This window comes from Watersipora subatra, chromosome 9 (genome assembly GCF_963576615.1).
Source record: "Watersipora subatra chromosome 9, tzWatSuba1.1, whole genome shotgun sequence".
Taxonomy (NCBI): domain Eukaryota; kingdom Metazoa; phylum Bryozoa; class Gymnolaemata; order Cheilostomatida; family Watersiporidae; genus Watersipora; species Watersipora subatra.
In genome coordinates this window covers 59,414,351-59,430,023 of record NC_088716.1, presented here as the reverse complement: position 1 = coordinate 59,430,023, position 15,673 = coordinate 59,414,351, and the positions used below count along the sequence as shown (strand labels likewise).

Sequence of the window (15,673 nt, the reverse complement as noted above, 5' to 3'; positions counted from 1 at the left end):
AGCGCAGCTACATTTCAGAAACAAGTTCAGGGAGGCTGAATAGCATAATGGACCTCAGGTTGCACCTGAGTAGGCTACATATGGCAGTAGAATATTAGTAATGGCAACACTAAGTATTTTGTAGAGAAATGGGAACTGACAATTGCTGAAGTGGTTACCGATACTATTTGTTTAGCAGAGTAAAAGTCTAAAGACTGAATGTGTGAGTATACTACTAGTTTATTAGTAGTGAAAAAGGATTCAATAACTAGTCAACTTATTACAGTTCTATTAGTCATCGCTCACAGTCTAACAGCTCCAAACCCCATCTAGTACCCTCCACTAAAAGAGTTAGTTGACTAAATTATCAGTTGATTTACGTGTTATATAGCCTGTGATTGATATAGCCTGTTGATATGGCCTGTCAGAGCAAGCATTAATCCGTGGCTGACCTATAGCATTAGTGACTATGGCTATGTGTGGCTATGTAATTACCAACTATGTCTGCTTTTTTTTAAATTGTAATTCCAGAAAAGACCATCAGTTAAGCAAGCATAAAAAGACTTGAAAGATTTAAAAATCTTACAAAAGCACTTGAGAAATGATCTATTATTGTTGACTTGCTGAGTTTTTTGAAAATTAGAAGCATATACGATGATGCGCTGTTGGCATCATGTAGAAGTTCTTCAATGGCTAAAATATTTTGTACATGTATTATGAAGTCGAGAAAAACACCAAGACATCAGTACCATGAGTATAAAAGGCCAATCTTAAAGACACCAAGACATCAGTACCATGAGTATAAAAGGCCAATCTTAAAGACACCAAGACATCAATACCATGAGTATAAAAGGCCAATCTTAAAGACACCAAGACATCAGTACCATGAATATAAAAGGCCAATCTTAAAGACACCAAAACATCAGTACCATGAGTATAAAAGGCCAATCTTAAAGACACCAAGACATCAGTACCATGAGTATAAAAGGCCAATCTTAAAGACACCAAGACATCAGTACCATGAGTATAAAAGGCCAATCTTAAAGACACCAAGACATCAGTACCATGAGTATAAAAGGCCAATTTTAAAAACACCAAGACATCAGTACCATGAGTATAAAAGGCCAATCTTAAAGACACCAAGACATCAGTACCATGAGTATAAAAGGCCAATCTTAAAGACACCAAGACATCAGTACCATGAGTATAAAAGGTCAATCTTAAAGACACCAAGACATCAGTACCATGAGTATAAAAGGTCAATCTTAAAGACACCAAGACATCAGTACCATGAGTATAGAAGGCCAATCTTAAAGATTTTTGTTTTACTCCATTTAATCAGAAAAATGGCTGGCTTACTTTTTCTGATACATTTTAAAATTAAGAAGTGTATTTGTTGATAAAATTACTTAGCCACTAGAGATGCTTTCAATATAACAACAACATGCTGAAACTTGTTATGAATGCCATAATGAACATAGGCTAAACGCGCCAAACGGCTAATCACTGCTTTCGCGGATGTAAAGTTTTCAAACCTTTTGTTGCTCAGACAAAGCGATTTGTAAGAAATTTCTCGTTAGCCTTTCAACTGGCAGCGATCAGCCACCAAGTATTACACTAACAGCCTTTAACTACCGCCTTACCTAGCCTTACCTCACTACTAGCTACAGGCTGATATTCAATACTTACTCTCAGCTTGGCCTGGGCAGGTGTCTCTTGAGCAATAGCAGGCAGGCTTTCCTTCCCCTAGTAAATCCCTAACAAGCCGTAAAACAATAGCCTGATAAATACCAGATGAGCATATTTAAATTCTAAGTTGAGGTGCAACGAGTGACTCAACTATGGTCGCAAGAAGCGCCACTTATGATAGGAGCAAAAGCCTCTTAAGGTCTTGTGATTTGCGGAGTGTTACCTAAATAATTCTGATGTGGTAAAAATAAAAATATACCCGATGAGTTGGAGACCCAACTTTGCAATAAAATCTCTTTAAATAATTACAACAGAAGGTAAAAAGAGATTCACCTAATTACACACAAAAAATTAGATATTATGCAAGTCGTCTTATAAGCCTTAGTAAGTTGTACTCAACCACTAAGTGTACACGAACCTGTTTTATGTTCTGAGTGAAGGCTTGTAGAAATGAGCTAGCTTATCATATAGAAAAATACATGTATCCTAATCTCTAGTTGACACAAGGACGAAACTTCGCCGCGCCTTAAAATAGAGAGAAAAATTAGTTTTGTCTGACAGACCACACCGTACCAAAGTTTCTTTAGTCGTTTTGTCCGACTCATCGACTCAGCCAATGATAATGCAAGCTATATTATGCATGAGCCTGAACTTCATTACTTTCTTGTAAACAATCGACCAATAGCATAGATTTGATGGGGAGTCGACAAAAGCTATAACTAACCAATCATATGGCTCCTCTTCCCTAAGGCTCTTGCGAACTCTAACGTCGCTTGATTCCCATGAAACCTTAACAGAGTCATCATTTTGGCTCAAGCGAGTTTGTTAAAATGTTTCATTGGAGATTCATCTTTGGGTGAACTCGGCATGATGGATGTACTTTAGTTAATCATCACAAGTTTGCCGAAGAACTGGGTCGATCAGTAGATGGCTTTTGTGCGCGGAGGGAACAATCAGATAGACAACAATGAAATACTCTTGAAATATTAAAATGATTTATACCTTATTACCTGTTCTCTCCTATAAAACAAACTAAGATTTGAAAAATGCGTTTGACGCTAAAACTGATAACTTGTTAAGACTTCCGTATATCAACCAATGCTTGCACATAGGAACTCACTGTGTTGCTCAACACGCAATGATATGACCGAACCTGGGTATTTATCACCTGACAAATGGCAGCTTAACTTCAGACTAGCGCAGATGGATCGTTGGCATTTATATAATATCAATCTGAACAACTCGCTATTCAAACTTGAGATTTCACTAGTAAAATATTTGAAACAGTAAAGTGCTGAGAGAGCGTTGAAGATATTAAGGATAGGTTTATCCAATCGAAATCAGTGAATTGAATTAGGATGAGGTGAAGTCAGGATTTGTATAATGAAATTTAACACTAGGAAAAGTTTGCTTTATGAAAGAAACACACATGTACTTATTGAGGAACAAATCCTGTTGGTATAGCTTCCTGTTACAATGCTCATCGTCTTCAAATGCAACTCGATGCTCTACTAAAAGACAAGAATGCTATAAATTTGAATCGCTAACTTATATGTTTGTAGTTTTGTTATATTGTGCGACGATTACACTAGTCTTCATTGCAGATGGGAGATTACTTCAAAAATAATTCAATAAATAAATCAACTTGGTTCAAGCCAAGTTTAATGGAGCATCATGCAGCCATGGTACGTCAAATAAGAGTGTTTGACATTGTTGAGTAGGAGAAATACGTACCTCTCAGAGGTTCATTTGTTTTTCAGTCGACAAATGAAAAGGTGTGATTCATCGACTGAAGGAACATGATAACCAATCATTAGACTTACACACATCCATAAATTAGAAGTTATCTTCTACATACTGCTATTAAAATATATGATTTGATCAACACAGTGACTACTCTATCGATTAGAAGTGACCCATAGACTAACCAAGAAAACATCTTTAGCATTCCATAAACAAACTCATAACACGGCATGCAGTCTCTTATCATAGCCTACAAACACAACTACTTAAATAAATTTTTGGCTATGATCATTAAAGATGCTTTGAGAGGTATTTGCTTATCACATACTGTCTTATGACTCATCTCACCATCAATATCACAAACACCATCATCATTCTTCTACAATTGTGAGGGGAATTTAATTGTAATACAAATGTTATACACATACATCATATATACAGGGCAGCTGCAAGCAACATAAGATAGTCCTTGGGTATAACTCAACTTCAGAATCTTTACTGTATCTTTACTATAAGAGCCGTGTGCATCCGCCTGAAACCATGCTATTGATTGGAATAGCGTGGCTTCACATGGGAATAGCACGCATGAGAAGCAAACCCGGATATTCGGATACCCAGCCAAGTAGCTATTATCTACACCAGTCAATCTCCTTTCCACATTTATGCATTACTGTGTACATACTTATTCCACATGACGATCTCTCACTAATATCGTAGTAATATTGCCCGTATACTAATATAAATGAAATTACTATCAATAGAGCTTTGATTTTCATATTATTGCTTATCACAAATATTCTCTTTCGCTAGATAATTTTATTTCGTCAGGAGATTCTTCCAGTTTTAAGATACTGCATTCTTAGCATGTGGCAGCAGTCCGTGAGTGTCAGTCAACTGACAGATGAAGCCCAACTCAAAAAAGATTGCACCGCTCGGAAACCAAACCTGGATACTCGGCTACTCAACCAAGCACACTACTATCTATGCCAATCAATCTTCCTTCCATATTCATGAATAATTGTCCACATATTTATTACACACGCCGATCTCTCACGCTGGACTGTCTGGGTACTAGTTTTATATAATAGCAGAGGTGACAATATAGGTATGCTCCATGAAATGATTGTAATTATAAATATCTTGTCATGTAACTTCTCAACCCCGCAATTTGCTTGCGTTCTCTGCAACCACCAATTGGTTGTGACAGGCGCTAAACACTTACAAATACACACCGATGGAATGTGAAATATTCACAGTGAATAAATAATTTTGATGGTAAATTTCTACATTTGTACATTGCAAGAATGGAATGTCTGTCAACGGATGTGAATGTAGCAGCTAGTGGTTGTTGTGAATTCTTGCTATGTATAATGAATCATACCTCTTCTATGTTTTTGCGAGCATCTATGCAATACAACAATAGCTGGTTTCTGTGTGACTAAAGGTGCACTCGACTTGTACCTATCAAAATTTCATCTTGTAGATAATAAATATGTTTTTAAACTAGCTGTAACCTCATCAGTTTTACGTGCTGATCCATGATGCTGCCTAGAAATACAGAGAATCTATCAAACAATTACACAATGATCATTGTAAACCAATTATTATTTTTTACTTATTTACTAAAACCATTATGTTTTGTATTTATTTACAAATCTTTGCAAAAAAAAGTGCTGTTTAGTTCTAAAATAAAGCAAGCACTGATTAATAGCAAATCTTTCAGTGTTATCATAATTTAAACACAATGTTTTAAGATGAGTGGCACATGGAAGAGCGCAGAGGAATGTGTCAGTCACATTGAAGTATCCAATAGAGGAAGTCCTAGAGACACGCATGCTTTTCATCGAAAGAAAAAATTATACCAGCAGGAAATCTTATAGCAAATGAAAAACCATTGAAAGTCTGAGGATTTTCAAAATCAAACTTGTTTCGATCCCATTAGTGTACAAAACAGTCAAAAACTGCTCCTCCCTACCTGGTGGTTACTCAACTATACTTCCATTGAGATGGAAGCATTACTGAAACAGCCCCTAGACCATGACAAGTGGTGGAAGAAACAAAGGCTACTCCATATTGCACACATACTCCTAGTTCTGGTGACTCGATTACATCTGGCATTAATGCCCTAACGATTATTGAGAGATCATGTTAATGGAATTGTCACCCCTTGGCGACGTAGTTCCTTGAGAATGCCAAGTATAGAGTCTAGTTCCCCCCGGAAACGTTCAATGTCTTTATTTTTTGAGTGGACAATACTCTTCCACTTATGCACCTCAAGTCTCAAGTCCTCGTGGTAAGTAACTTGATTCTGTGTTATAACTCTCTTCAGTTCCGATTCTCTCGCGCTAAACCTCTCCTCCATGCTCGATATCTTGTCCTTCAATCTCTCAAAGTGCCTCATCTCCTGCAATAAATATGCAGAACATATGCAATAAATATGCAATACATATGCAATGCATATGTAATAAATATGCAATACATATGCAATAAATATGCAATACATATGTAATAAATATGCAATACATATGCACTAAATACACAATACATATGCAATACATATGCTGTCATAAAGGGATGGTCATAGAATAGGCTAAAGATAATGTGTGCCAAGTTTTGGTTGGTCTGAGATTATAAGAGTAAACCACCAGGAACTAGATGAAGAGTAATGATATCACCACTTTCTTAGACACGTACTGTAAATAGAGAGAAGCTGAGAGTGGAGTTGTTGTCACCCGTTTGAACTGACTAAACAACCAATGACAAATTTTAATTACTGCTTTCATTTTCTAAGGCTACTGCATGGCCATTTCCACTCACCACTCTCTTGGCTAATTGATGGCCAAATTTGAAAAATAAATAAACAATTTATGTCTTCTTTCTCATCATTGGCTGGTTTGTAAGAATTCTATTGGTCAACATCATAGATAAACAAATGACTGATGACATCATAGATAAACAAATGACTGCTGATATCATAGATAAACAACTGACTGATACAAACTAGAAAATCAAAAGCTGACAATTTTTTAAAGAGATTTAACATCAAAACTTGCATCTTGAACTTACCCAGAGTAACCTGCCTTAACAGAGGAAGTCAAGCAATCTGAACAGATCAACAGAAAAAAATGTTTTAATTCAACTTGATTAGCTAAGAATTATAGAGAGACAGATAACAATAACACTTCAGTAATATTAAGAATCCGTTGTATATTTCTATAGTTATAGACACCCAGCCAATCTCTACAGAATGGCGCTATTTATACATGGGAGAGATAAACACTTCTTCTGTCAGCACTCTGCTGATACTCCACTGTGGTAAACAAAAGAGCAGAAGCTGACAAGATTCATTGATAGAGATACGAGGAACCGCAGCAATAGTGACAATCGCAATCTTTCCTGGCGCTGGTCTTATCATATAGTAAATACTAGGAGTAAGCACTGGCATTGCCTGATAGTTCTTTCATTCTCAACAAGATAGCCTGCAGGTGGGTGTTTAAGAAGTTAGTTCCCAGGAACCAGATGGAGTTTTAAGACCACATATTTTGGCGACTTGGTGGAAGGCACAGAGCACATATGTGTGAAGTCTTAATGAAATCGGCCATAAAATTTTAGTGTTTACCCAAACTACAGTTATAGAGATAGTTATAGAAAATAGTGTCTTAAAATGATTTTAAATGATAAACCTTCCTGAATACATTACTCTTATGCATTTTTAGTATGAGAATTGAGCTATCATATATCCCAAATACTGGTAGTTCACAACAAGGAACAAAGGCTATTTATTCAGGGTTGCCATTCCACATATAGGAGAAGCCATGATCTGGCACTTGCATGGCCTCCAGAAATCGAGCGCGTGAATGTCAAAGACTTTCAACTGTACCTTAGAATGTCAGGCGAATGTTTTATTCGCCAACTTAGTTAAACTTCAACTTATAATCACAGATATGAATTCTTCAACATACAAAGTAAAATTTGAGCAAACTTTCGCTTTGACATGTGAAACCTCCGACACAAGATGTAAAATTTGAGCAGATATCTGTCATGATAGGCTATACCTAGTCATTTCCAACACATCTGAAGTTTCTCGAAACATTAAAGTTTTGTATGAAAAAGTGAAAACAGTGGGTAGATATTATACTAACTGTAAAAATAATAGTTAAGCATATCAATTTGGTCTATTTAACCTATATCTAGTGTAAATTAACCTATATCTAGTGTGGGTTAAATTATATTTAGTGTAAATTAACCTATATTTAGTGTGGATTAACTTATATCTAGTGTAAGTTAATTTATATCTAGTGCAAGTTAAACTATATCAGTGTAAGTTAAACTATATCAGTGTAAGTTGAACTATATCAGTGTAAGTTGAACTATATCAGTGTAAGTTAAACTATATCAGTGTAAGTTGAACTATATCAGTGTAAGTTGAACTATATCAGTGTAAGTTAAACTATATCAGTGTAAGTTGAACTATATCAGTGTAAGTTAAACTATATCAGTGTAAGTTGAACTATATCTAGTATAAGTTAAACTATATCAGTGTAAGTTGAACTATATCAGTGTAAGTTAAACTATATCAGTGTAAGTTAAACTATATCAGTGTAAGTTGAACTATATCAGTGTAAGTTAAACTATATCAGTGTAAGTTAAACTATATCAGTGTAAGTTAAACTATATCAGTGTAAGTTAAACTATATTTATTGTATGCTAAAATATATCTAGCGTAAGTTAAAGTAAGTTATGAGGCAAAGGTTTATAAGTACCTCCACCGTCTCACCTACATATTGCCAAGCCTGCACTTCCATTTTATCATTACTCTAGGCTAGAGTGACAATACAAACTTATTTGTACTGATTATCATTATCACCATATAATTTAGTTTTAGGTTTCATGCTTAGTTTTCCGCATGTTTCCATATTATGCATTTGTTTTACCATTATACATAATTATTTAGAGCATCTATTATTGCTTTGTGGAACAAATTAAACGTAATACTGTGTATTCTTATGGGAACATTTGCTTTAAAATGCTATGGTTTTAACAGACAAAACAGATATTGGAATAAATCAACTTCATATGTTGAGGTTGCACAGTGCTTCCATGAAAATTAATGCCAAATCATAAAACCACCTCCCAATAGTACCAGCTCGTGAGAGGAGAGTGTGTGTGTTGAAACAAGACTATTAGGTGACAAATCAGAGGGATGGAGAACTCATTATGGTTTAAAGATCACGGAAACTATGTAAAAATTGATAACACGGAAATAGCTTGGATATTTTTATTCACAGATCTGTCTTTATGATATGTTGACTAGACAGGGTACTCAAGTCCGAGTGAGTTGTTCCCAAGTAGAATCAACAGAAGAGAAATAGAAGCTATAGGAAATAGAGAGGGTGGGTTGAACACAAGGGGATAGGCGCCTGTCACATTCACAGGCTTGATGGGTCGAGTGGCTCAAATATGCCTGGACCCGCCATGGCACAATGCCAAAATTGTAAAGCGCTTAGCAGCTTTTGGCAGTTTATAAGCCAAAGCAAACAGCTGTTATTCTTTCACGATAATACAGATAGTGAACTTCATGCCGTAGCATCGCCTTATTCATATCATGCAAACTTCTAAAACACTGATCAGGCCTGATATGATGACTCACTGTCAGGCCATACAGTTTTATAGCTTTTCTAGTTTTAAAAACACAACTAGTTGGTATCTGTAAACAAATTACTACAGCCAGGAAGCTTTATGCCTTGGTTGACTGGCAGCGACACGACACTTGAATAAGCTGCAAACATAACACAATTAGCGACGAGGCTTTCACTTACTGACATCTTTATTAACTTAGTACAATAATGCCTTCATAAAAGTAGTGCTTACAGTAGAGTCCATTTCTACATCAACATTTCCAATAACTAGGTGTATAGCGGCTACTAGACATACAGAGGGACTTACAGATGTTTGCAATGTCCATTACCTTTTGCAAGCATGTACAGTCATGGCTGTACTTATGGAAGTGTACAGTCATGACTGTACACTTCCATAAGTACAGCCATGACTGTACACTTCCATAAGTACAGCCATGACTGTACACTTCCATAAGTACAGCCATGACTGTACACTTCCACAAGTACAGCCATGACTGTACACTTCCATAAGTACAGCCATGACTGTACACTTCCATAAGTACAGCCATGACTGTACTTATGGAAGTGTACAGTCATGACTGTACTTATGGAAGTGTACAGTCATGGCTGTACTTATGGAATTGTACAGTCATGACTGTACTTATGGAAGTGTACAGTCATGGCTGTACTTATGGAATTGTACAGTCATATCCTTAGTTACAGTCATAGCTTAAGTACAGCCAGGTACATGTATGATAAAGGACCTACTGACAGGGGTGCACAGTCATACCCTTACTGATAGGGGTGTACAGTTGTACCCTTACTGATAGGGGTGCACAGTCATACTCTTGTTGATAGGGGTGCACAGTCATACCCTTGCTGATAGGGGTGCACAGTCATACCCTTACTGCCAGGGGTGTACATTCATAGTCTTACTGATAGGAGTGCACAGTCATACCCTTACTGACAGGGGTGCACAGTCATACCCTTACCGATAGGGGTGTACAGTTGTACCCTTACTGATAGGGATGCACAGTCATACCCTTGCAGATAGGGGTGCACAGTCATACCCTTACTGACAGGGGTGCACAGTCATACCCTTACTGACAGGGGTGTACAGTCATACTCTTACTGATAGAGGTGCACAGTCACACCCTTGCTGATAGGGGTGCACGGTCATACCCTTACTGATATGGGTGTACAGTTGTACCCTTACGGACGAGGTGTGCAATCATACGCTTACTGACAGAGTTGTACTGTTATATATACCCTTGCTGACATTAGTGTACAGTTGTGCCCTTCCTAGCAGGAGTGTACAGTTGTACCCTTACCGACAGGGGTGTACAGCGCTACACTTACTGACAGGGGTGTAAAATCACAGTTTCACTTACAGGGGAGTGGGTCTCCTTAGCATCTTCAAGCTGGTCTTCTAAGCATTTAATCCGAGAATCCAGTGTTATGTTCCGTATACGTAAAGCAGACAACTCCTCAGTGTCATGCTGCCATCTCTGCCTGTCTTCCTTTAAGTGTCCGACAAGTGTCTGCGAGAGTTGAGAGAGAAAGAGTGTTATGATCATACTAGACTAGTAGCATAACAAACTAGAAGGACCTAGCACTATTCGGGTAGGCTGCAACAATCACTGTTTCCACTGTGCTGATTACGTGAACTTGGAATTGTGTGCCCGTTGAATTACAGCGCGATAAGTGTACCAATGAACATTCACATGTTGTGGGTTAATGCAGGCGCTTTGTTAATAAAAATATGGAATTCTATCAAATGCCCCGATGTGGATACCAGCTCACTCCTGTCTCACTTAACAGCACACTTTTGAAACAGAAACGACTGAAGTATGGAACTGTTTAAAATAGAATAGCTTTTTCTGCGTATCATTTGCAAGTGCCGTTTCGTTCGTAAGCAGGAAAAGTTCGATAAAAATTTGAAAGTAACAAAACTCGCTTGACTTGCAGGCTTTTGCTGTTTACATCTTGGAAATATAGTGTAGTCATGGAAACATAGTGTAGTCATAGAAACATAGTGTAGTCATGGAAACATAGTGTAGTCATGGAAGCATAGTGTAGTCATGGAAGCATAGTGTAGTCATGGAAACATAGTGTAGTCATGGAAACATAGTGTAGTCATGGAAACATAGTGTAGTCATGGAAACAGTGTAGTCATGGAAGCATAGTGTAGTCATGGAAACATAGTGTAGTCATGGAAACATAGTGTAGTCATGGAAACATAGTGTAGTCATGGAAACAGTGTAGTCATGGAAACATAGTGTAGTCATGGAAACATAGTGTAGTCATGGAAACATAGTGTAGTCATGGAAACATAGTGTAGTCATGGAAACATAGTGTAGTCATGCAAACATGGTGTAGTCATGGAAACATAGTGTAGTCATGGAAACATAGTGTAGTCATGGAAACATAGTGTAGTCATGGAAACATAGTGAATGAGAAGTAGAGATTTTAAGGAGTTGTTAGCAGTTTATATTTTATATTTCCCATGTTGAATATTATTCAATTATAAATTTAACTGACTCGCTGTTATAGATTTTAATCAAATTTTAACAACAAAGTTTTGAACTAAAAAAACTTAGCATGTAGTGTCTGTGGAAATCACAGCGTCTTTTTCACCCAAATAACTGACCAGCCAACAAAGCTCACCAAGATTGACACAGATTTATTTGGTCATACCTCAAGGCTGCTTATCTCATTCTTGTACTTGCTCAGTTCACTGTCAGACTGCTTGACAGCCAGCCTCGCTTTCAACTGCTCCACCTCTCTGCCAAGCTCTAGCTCTTTACGTTTCATCTACGCCATAAAAAACATAATACAGTTCCAACATCTACCACAAGTTATCCAATCTTTTGGAAAGTGGTATTTTCAAGGCGGTGCAACCAGTGATTAAATGAAGCAGTGTTTTAGCTCTCTCAGCTATAAAGATTACCAGAGCTTGTGTGTCTGATTGCTGCTGCCTCATCTCTGACTCCAACTTTGCCAACTGCCTCTGATGACTTACTCTCAGCTGTGACACCTCTATCTGAGCTTCTTCATACTAAGATAAATAGCATTAACTCTATTTATTCATAAGAGAGAATAAACCTTAGAGCTAAAATAATGCTACGCTTAGATTCCAGACATTCAAAGCATCTAAAAAACGTTCAGCATTTATACACCGCAGTTTAATTTTCTTTCGACTATTTTGTGGCAAAAACTAACCTTGACAACGAGCTGTTTATTTAGAGACACAACACGAGTTAAGTCTTCATCAGTCTGTCTATCCCCAGTTATGACTCTTGTTCTGCCTTCAACCGACTTCTTTGGTGACTGCTGGCTCCTGACAGCATCTAAAATAAAGAAAACCTTAGTTTTTTTACTAGCATATCGAAATGGTACACAAGAGAAGGCAACTTCAGGAGTAGTGATCTCAACAAAATAAACATAGACGATTGTATGAGATGGGCTCCTGTCCACTTCTGTAGCTAGTATCATGTTAGGGTAAAATCAGTCTTACCAGGTTTGTTAGGACTGACTGACTGAACATGGTTTAGCTCCACTAGGAGTTGTCTTTTTTCCTTCTGAAGCCGGTCAACCACGCCATGCAGCGAGGCAATCTCTTCCATCTTTTGCTGCAGCTGTACCTCCAACTCATGACTGTGTGACTGACTCTGTTCTTTAGACTGTCTCAGGGCACGAGTGGCTGATTTGAGATCAGCTTAACAAAGAGATACAAGCAACTTTGTAATACGTTGTCTTATACAAGGTAACAATTGTATACAATCTGTTACATTACCATATACATGTACATTTGTATTTACAATGCACATTGGCACCGGTATGTTGAAAAGTGGACTCCTTCAAATGATCAGAGAATGATTACTAAAACTTCACAGCATCTATAAGTGATTCATTGCTGAGCCAAATAGCTCTTCTTCCTCGCTTGACATCACGAAGATGCTGCTGGCTATAATTTAGAAAATACCCGTGTGCAAATTACTGTTTAGGGGAATTTTTGAAAACTGAAGAGGAACAAGTTTTTAGGCAGCCTTTACACCTACTAAAATAATCATTCCTACAGCAGTCAGTGACAGCTGCCAGATATCCATCCATCTCCCAAGCATGCTCACAAGATATAGCATGCCCCACCCTACCCCCCCCCCCCTTGTGTGCTTCCGTGAGAGGAGCGCAGACTTAACACAAACCACAATATATGATCTAAAGCAAAGTGTTACTGTTGTAGCATTTTTTGCAACAAGTATAGTCACTCTGACCAATAAACTTATAAATCGACTCATAACTCATAAACACATTTCCTTATTTTATTACCTCTGAAGTAATGGGAATATTTGGTATTCTATCAAACTTTTTTTGCAAAGCTACCAAAAATGGTTGATAGCGGCTTATCTGACCGGGTAAACGATGAGATCGGCAAAAAACTGCTGTTGGAGATTTCTGAGCAGAAACTTGATGAGTGCAATGTATAGGCCTATGTATTTGTACATGTATTTGTAACAACTGCTGTGACAGAGTATAAACCTCTAAGTGATGTACATGTATATGATTAGGTGCCTGGCATTATAGGTACAGTGATAGGTGCAGTATTGTAATTGATGTTATATGTACAGTAATAGGTACAGTATAGTACCTGATATTAGAGATGCCCCGATTCTAAATTCACCAGCCGATTCAGATACCGATCCGATATACTATAATCCTAATTGAAAAATAATCCGATTCAGATACCGATTCAGATCTTTTGTGTTGCATAGATAGTAGCTCATTTTATTATGCAAATACAAACATAATGCAAAGAAAACATGAATATTATTGTATTTATTTGTTTGCATTTATGGAAAAAATATATACATATTCACATACTGACATACCGTGCATGTAGTAACAAAACAGTCCATGTTTCTTGTAATTTGTAAATAAAGGTAATTACTGTTAGTGGTACAGTTCTATCTGTGATAACGAAGTCCCTCTTCTATTGTTGGATGAACTGCTGTGCCTGTACAAGTTAAGAGCAAATCAATGTTTCTTTTAAAAACCGTTAGTGATTCAATTATCTCAGTAAGACGTCTCTTTTCTTCCATCATTATCAATGTAGCCGAGCGTACTGAAGGGGGATTCCCTTGCAACAGATGTTGGAGGACAGGCTACATACCGATACGCCACTGGGGTTACCGTTTTTTGTACAATACAAACGATCCATTGTATCGTCAGGATCAAGAGAGTGATGGATAACTTTATGCGTCGACTGTTTAAATTACTTTCGTTATGCTAGTAAATAGAAATATTACACTGCGTTCTTGTTTCCCACTTTTGTTATCTTGTTCGTGATTGCTTGCAATAAAACCTATCGCTGTAATTGGGAAATACCACACTTTTTGTTTACGTTCTGGCTAAAAAGTTTCCTTCGCTGTATTGATCAGGCTATAGACATGAAATAAATTGTGTGGCAGGCCTGAAATTCATCAAGTAAAAGTAAGAAGCTTACAGCTGATGATTTTTTATTAGTATAGCAGGCTAAAATACAGTTTTCTGCTAAATGGTTGATCTGTAAAAAGTATCGGAAGGTTCAGATTTTTTAAGAAAAGATCGGCCGATACCGATTCAGATACTTGACACTCATATCGGCACCGATACCGATTCCGACACCAAAATCGGGGCAACTCTACCTGATATTACAGGTACAGTAATAGGTGCAGTGTACTACCTGATATTATAGATAGAGTGATAAGTACAGTATAATACCTGGTGTTGCAGATGCAATATACCCTAGGACACTCTTATTTCGCTAGTATTTTGTTTCGTGAGTAGCACACAGAGTAAAATTTCGCTGCAACTTAATTTCGCGGCACTGATGAGTGCGAAAATATAGTGATGTGAAAATAAAAGCAGTGAAAACACAGATTACATTCCTCAGGTCCAGTTTGCCAATAAAAAAATTTTCAATTTGGGACTAGTTTGTATTTTTAAACCGCAGGTTGAAATGTGTGGATGAGATCGATAATTCAATTTGATCACTTGCTGCCATTCGTTTCTTGGAATATCAATGACGTTTAGGTCCCTCCTGCCATGAATTTCACACTCAAACCCCAAAAAGAAGAAAATAGATAACAACCAACTTCGCAACCAGAACTGTATAACATGGTTGGACCTGGTGAGGGTTGATATTGTTTTTGATTGGTAATAAAATTCATCACTACAATAATTATTATTCAATTTTATGACTTCACCTACCAGACTTTCATCTTCATCAATTACAAATTAATTGGCTAAACTGATATTGTCATCTTAATATGCTTTGCCATGCTGCTCAGCAGGCCCGTATTCCCTGGGGCGGCTGGCCGGCTGAGCCGCCCCAACTTTTTAGGATTTTTCAGTGGCTAAGTACAGTCAAACTCGAATAACTCGCCTTCGGATAAAATGTAAAATTTTATCTCGAACACTTGGTTAACTCGAACGGATTAGTTTGGTCCGTTCCCAAGCGATGATAAATTGCTTTAGATAACTCGACCTCAACGTCATTAACTTGAACAGTTATATGCCCAACGGCTACGGGGACGATTTTTATTGCTGTAGAATATCACTTTATTCCAAGCCATGGAGATAAACATCCACTTTTAGTAGTTCTT

At 37.3% G+C, this 15,673-nt stretch overlaps 1 protein-coding gene across 1 annotated transcript in view; it reads right to left on the bottom strand.

The window, feature by feature from the left end:
- Positions 1-5,173: 5,173 nt before the first annotated feature.
- Positions 5,174-15,673, bottom strand: part of LOC137405292 (centrosomal protein of 162 kDa-like) — a 33,636-nt gene continuing 23,136 nt past the window's right edge. Inside the window, exons 20-25 of the mRNA XM_068091521.1 lie at positions 12,547-12,747; positions 12,252-12,379; positions 11,980-12,087; positions 11,727-11,843; positions 10,421-10,570; positions 5,174-5,815 (exon numbers count right to left, since the gene is read on the bottom strand). Coding sequence (XP_067947622.1) covers positions 5,555-5,815; positions 10,421-10,570; positions 11,727-11,843; positions 11,980-12,087; positions 12,252-12,379; positions 12,547-12,747 — 965 coding nt within the window. The 3' untranslated portion in view covers positions 5,174-5,554. The remainder of the gene's footprint in view (positions 5,816-10,420; positions 10,571-11,726; positions 11,844-11,979; positions 12,088-12,251; positions 12,380-12,546; positions 12,748-15,673) is intronic.